The sequence below is a fragment of the Rutidosis leptorrhynchoides genome, chromosome 8, assembly GCF_046630445.1.
Source record: "Rutidosis leptorrhynchoides isolate AG116_Rl617_1_P2 chromosome 8, CSIRO_AGI_Rlap_v1, whole genome shotgun sequence".
NCBI lineage: Eukaryota > Viridiplantae > Streptophyta > Magnoliopsida > Asterales > Asteraceae > Rutidosis > Rutidosis leptorrhynchoides.
The window spans coordinates 8,731,542-8,737,291 of record NC_092340.1 but is presented as its reverse complement, the minus strand read 5'-3'; the positions used below and the strand labels follow the sequence as shown (position 1 = coordinate 8,737,291).

The following is a 5,750-nucleotide window of genomic DNA, read 5'->3' as shown; positions in this document are numbered from 1 at the left end:
TAAGTAGTCGAAAAAAACTGTCGACTACCTTGTAAAAATAATGGTAGACGACAGATAAATGTGGTAGACAGAAATCCTGTCTACCGAATGGTGTAAAAAGGCATTTTTTTAAAAAAAAGTGTATTTTGTTTGAAGTTTAAAAAAAAAAAAAAAAAAAAAAAAAGGTGGATTTTCATCAATTATCAATCCGAACTCAACTTAAATCAATAAAATATGAACCAACCGGTTCAACCGGGTACGGGTCAATAGGTTTAACAACCACCAAAAATCACATCGTTCACGAAGACAAAGATGGGGGATCGAAAGAAAAACGGGAAGAAATCGAAGTGCACGGACTCCAATTGGCCACTGATTAAACCTAAATCCAATCTCCGTATCACTCGCCTCAAAGATCTCGATCTCTTTACTGTATGTTTTCTTAATTTATTTACTCGCAAATCAATTCATTTGTCTAATTATGTTCTAATTTCTCAATGAAATGGGCGATTGATCGCAAGTTTAGTTTATATTTCTGCTCATTGGATGCCAGATTTAGCTTAATATTTCTTGGCATACAGACTTGTTATATAAGTTCTATATTTAATTGCATGAATAGATAAGACTTAATTTAAATTTTGTGATAATTCTTTTAACTCGATTAAATTAATTGTACATAGCGTTAGTTATTAATTTGTGATGGTGGTTACTAGAATGTACAATTGTGTGTGATGTCGTTAATAGTGAATTACTAAATAGTTAGAATCAAAATAGACTTTTAAAAAGTGTATCGATGTAAATAAAAGGGACCCGTTTAGCCGGTAACAGGTTACCTTTTGTTTACATCGATACACTTTTGAAAGTATGTGACCTACATTCGTATTTTTTTTTGGGTATATAGCCTACATCGGTACAAAAAAAAGTATATTACCCTTGAGTAGCTTAACCCTTTTTTTTATTATATTGTAATTGGTTCTTGTTGTGTTTAATGTTTTCAGGTGCAAAATTTTTTGACATCTGCTGAATCGAGCGCGTTTATAAGAGCTGCAGAATCGATTGGTTTTGTTCACCAAGGGAGTCTAGGCCCAACTTATGGTGAAGCCTATAGAGACAATGATCGTATAGCTGTAAACGATCCTGTTCTTGCTAATACATTATGGGAATGTGGACTTAACAAGCTATTTACTCATCTTACGATTCGGGGCAAAGTTGCTGTTGGGTTAAACCCAAATATTAGACTTTACAGGTATCCAATTTTCCAATCGTGTAATAGACTTTGTTGTTGTTTGTGATGTTGGAAGTTGACTTTTGTTCAGGTACAAGGTTGATCAACGTTTTGGCCGGCATATTGATGAAAGCGTTGATATTGGTGAAGGAAAACACACTCATTATACTTTGCTAATATATCTTAATGGTGATGGTGAGTTTAAACATAAATCGGATGTCAACGGTTCAGATGATTCGTGTGAACCATTAGTTGGAGGTGAAACTGTGTTTTATGGTCCTAGAAGTAGCCTTGTAGCCGAGGTACATTTTCAATCAACCGTTTCTTACATTACGTGTAGAATTTACATTTTTTCATCATTTTTTGAAACTTTTATTTATTATAGGTGACTCCTACTCAAGGAATGGCCCTGTTTCATATCCACGGAGCCAAGTGCATGTTACATGAATCACGCAATGTTACAAAAGGTGTCAAGTATATTTTAAGGTCAGATGTTGCATTTGCGTGATGATCACTAGGATATTAACTTCACAAGGTTGGTCATTCATCTTTATACTATCTATATTTGTGGCCTAGTATATTTGGATTCTTAATTCATTATTTCCATTTCTGTAACTTATCTGATTTTGATGAGTATTATCTCTACACATTCATATGCCAAAATATGATCTTAAGTTGATACTAGTAATATTTACTGTGTGATTGTGAAAGCTGGATAGGCCATCTTTGATCTGTTACCTATGAAGTACCTTAATTTTTTCTTATGAAAATGTATTCGTGTACACTATTAAAATATGTTACCATAAAACAATCAAATTTATATACAATAAACGTACAAGGTTTTCTATGTTTAGACTACCCGGGAAAAAGGAGTAATTTTAATCAGGTGTTCAAGGGAGTAATTTTTATCAGATGCAATAAACGCGTTAAATAACTCTACTGTGTTATATACACGTTTAATAACTCTAGTACTAATAATTAGCATAAACATCAATAACATGTAAAATAAAAGGTTGCCATTTAACTGTACTTGCTACTTTGCTAGTGACTACCTGTCACTTAAATCTCAATTTGTTATATTTTCTTTCCCATTGTAACGACTTAAACAAAACATACACTAATAATTCTTGAATTCTAGTGATAAGCTAAACATAAGTTTAAAATTTTAGTACATTGGCAACTTCAGTTCATCTCTAATGCCGATCTTTCTTTTAGCATTTTTATCCCCATGTACCTGTAATATAAAATTGAAAGATTCATAATCGCAATTAGCCATATATAATCCATATATATAGTAACAATATATGTAGTTATAGTTATTACTAATTAGTTACCTTCCTAGCATCATAATTGTAGCTTGAGGATTTGTTCCAGGAGAATTAAGCAAAGTCGAACTATCAATAACTCGCAATGATTCAACACCAAAAACTTTATAATCATGATCCACAACTTTATCAACTTGACAACCTCCGTGATAATGCCAAATACTCATCACCGTGTCTTTACAAAATTGCTCTAAGTTAAACGCAGCTTTAACATGTCTAGGTCTTAAATTGAGAGGTAGAGCAACAACCAAATCAAGCAAATCTTGTACCGACCATAAAGGATCACGAAACTTTGAAAATGCTTTCGATTCCAACACCTTTATAATGGTTTCCATACCTTCAACACATGATTGTAGGTCTCTAGGATCTTTGAAGTAGTTAAATGTGACTTTTGGATTATCACTAGGGTTTTTCGTTTCGAGCTCAAGAACCCCGAAAGAGAGTGGGCCCATCACCTTTTCAAGAATTAGACCTACGTTGACTCCCGATTGATCAAAGTTGAAGTGCTGTCCGATAATCGATTTGATCTTGTCCAGATTTGCTGTCTGAAATGATACATTATATTAAATATCAATACTTGTTAAAAATGTTAATTTGTTAGAATATAAATATTATCAATCAATTGTCTATTAGTAAAAGCAAATAACAAACCTTGTTGACAACATGTCTAAATTGAGAACCAATATTATGGATCGATTGCAAGTTAATATTGGTACTAATGGATTCAATAAAGCTCCCGAATCGGGTAATGCCCACAACTTCAATGAGTGAAACTTCAACTGGTTTTTTAGAAGGAATAAGTACCAGATTCATTGGGTTATCAGATAAGCCTTGTCCAACCATGGGCTGATCCAAAACCATCTTGATTCCGTGGCCGGTTAGATGTTCAGAAGGCCCAATACCACTCAACATCAACAACTGTGTGCTCCCAAGTGTGCCTGCTGATAATATTACTTCATTCATCAACGACCCTTCGTTTAATAATGCCTTATGCCTTTTGCCATACGTATCTACGTACAAAACACCTCGAACTCGTCTTTCGGGTCCTGTCTTATAAAAAAAATCTATGATATATGATAATCGAAGATACATGATTTAGAAGACAATATATAGTGACGAATGTGGAAATTAATGATGTTACCTTCGGTCTTGAATAATATTCGGTGCACGGTAGCATTTAAGTAAACAGTTATGTTACTTGGATCAGCATACTCTAACAAATCGGCAGCCGTGTGTCTCTTCCCGTTTTGATCGAAAATGCTACCACCAACTTTAGTCCCGTATAAATGCTCATAAGTAAACCCATTATCCGGCAATATTCCGGCCTCCAACAACCCATCCCTGACCGCAGCTTGCCACGCCAAAACCTTTGGCTTAAATGCCACTTTCTTTTCCACCCACTCATATGACTCCTTCACCAATGCCGGGTCCCACCCTGCTTTGAAGACAAAGTCTTGACTAGCCCTGGTGAAAAAGCCCGCGTTCAAAGCAGACCCTCCTCCTAGAACGCGGGCCCTTTGGCTAATCACCCCATCAGTGGACACGAATGTCTGAGAGGCAGAGGTGGGACCCAGATTGGCAAGTGTGACCATAAAGCCGTTTATGGTATTGACAAAGGGGATCCCGTACGGCAAGTCACCTCTTTCAAGAACTAAAACTTTCGCTCCTTGTGAAAGTGTAGCCGCTGATGCACAACCCGAAGTTCCACCTCCTACTACTATATAGTCGTAGGATGCCTTTTCGGGAGCTTGAGTTGCGCTTTTCGCAAATGTAGCATAAGGAGCTACAAAACAATCATAGTAATTAAGTAACTAAAAATGGTGTTTTGACAACATAAAGAACTAAGTAAATGAATTGATTACCTTTTTCAGAGTTTGAAGAAGAGGAGAAAAATAGGATGCTTGCAAGTAAAATGGGAATTGATAGATGATAAACAAAGGTGCGTTGCCGTGTGTAATTCATGGTTGATGTATAAAATTTGAAAATTGAAATGAGAATGCAAGTACTATTAATAAAAATAGAAAATGTTTGACTAAGGGAAGTGGATGAACAACCAACGTAAATGAGTATGCTAAGAATGCTTTAATTTTAGTGACGATGCAACCTTTATATCATGCAATTTTTCCTCATCTATACAACCTATAATTTAATGCAAACTTATCAACGTGGACGATCATTTGTATTGTATTGAACCATCCCAAGGTAATCCATTAAACTTATCAACGTGGACGATCATTTGTATTGTATTGAACCATCCCAAGGTAATCCATTGGTTAAAGTTTCTAACATCTTTACAATAAGTCTCAGGTTTGAATCTTAGACCATATATAACCTTGTCTGTGACGTCAAAGGCAGATTAAGCACTTTAAGGTGATGTGGCAAGGACAAGAAGTGAATTTTTTTAATGGAGAGTGTTAAATGTAAGTGTTAAATTTGTAGTGAATAATGTGGTAAAATATTATTGGTGTTGAATATAAAAATATATTAATTAAGAATATATAAAAATTAATGCTAAAATCTGATTGGCTCGAGAGGATTTGACACTTTCTCCCATTTCCATCACATATATGACTAACGCCTCTTTTCCGTCAGCTCTGACGCTCCATTAGAAACGTCTGGAGCGTCAGACCCCTGCCACCTAGCTTTCCATGTCATCTGACGAAAATTTTTGATGCCCCATTAGAATTGGTCTAAAGGTGGTCACGGAAGATTGATTAATGAACTATATTTTTCTATAAATAATGAAAATCGTAATCATATTAATGTATAAGTGAATATAAATGAGTAAATTGGTGATTTTTGAGTTACAAATATAAATTCTGAGTGCTATCAATTCTTCTCATTTTGTGCCCTCATAGCATAAAATAGTCAAACTGAATTAATAAATATTAAATATTATTATGAATAATAACGTGATAACTATTATGCTTTTTTATATTATTTTAGTCATCATCGATTTAATTATAATATTTCATTATCATTGTAAAATGACAAAATCTCGCCGTTGGTCCTTTAACTTTGTACCAAACGGCGTGGATAACCTTAAACTATTATTTTAACTTCATTGACCTCGAACTTTTACGATATCTCACAGATGACTTTGGTACTAACGAAAGTTAAATTATGGCCGTTAAGATTAATCACGCAAGGGTATTTTAGTCCATGTACAGAGGTTTAATAGAAAAAATAGAAAATGGCAAGAGGAGGAAAAACAGGTACAAAAT

The 5,750-nt window shown here is 34.5% G+C and overlaps 2 protein-coding genes across 2 annotated transcripts; one reads left to right on the top strand and one right to left on the bottom strand.

The window, feature by feature from the left end:
- Positions 1–229: 229 nt before the first annotated feature.
- LOC139863077 (uncharacterized) lies at positions 230–1,934 on the top strand. The gene is made up of 4 exons (XM_071851720.1): positions 230–408; positions 975–1,222; positions 1,293–1,503; positions 1,587–1,934. The coding sequence occupies exons 1-4, from the start codon at positions 292–294 to the stop codon at positions 1,707–1,709; spliced, it is 699 nt and encodes a 232-aa protein (XP_071707821.1). The 5' UTR covers positions 230–291; the 3' UTR covers positions 1,710–1,934.
- A 401-nt stretch (positions 1,935–2,335) lies between these two features.
- LOC139863136 (protein HOTHEAD-like) lies at positions 2,336–4,488 on the bottom strand. Its single transcript, XM_071851784.1, has 5 exons — positions 4,389–4,488; positions 3,668–4,309; positions 3,178–3,572; positions 2,536–3,071; positions 2,336–2,435 (listed from the first exon to the last, which is right to left on the bottom strand). The coding sequence occupies exons 1-5, from the start codon at positions 4,486–4,488 to the stop codon at positions 2,384–2,386; spliced, it is 1,725 nt and encodes a 574-aa protein (XP_071707885.1). The 3' UTR covers positions 2,336–2,383.
- Positions 4,489–5,750: the final 1,262 nt, after the last annotated feature.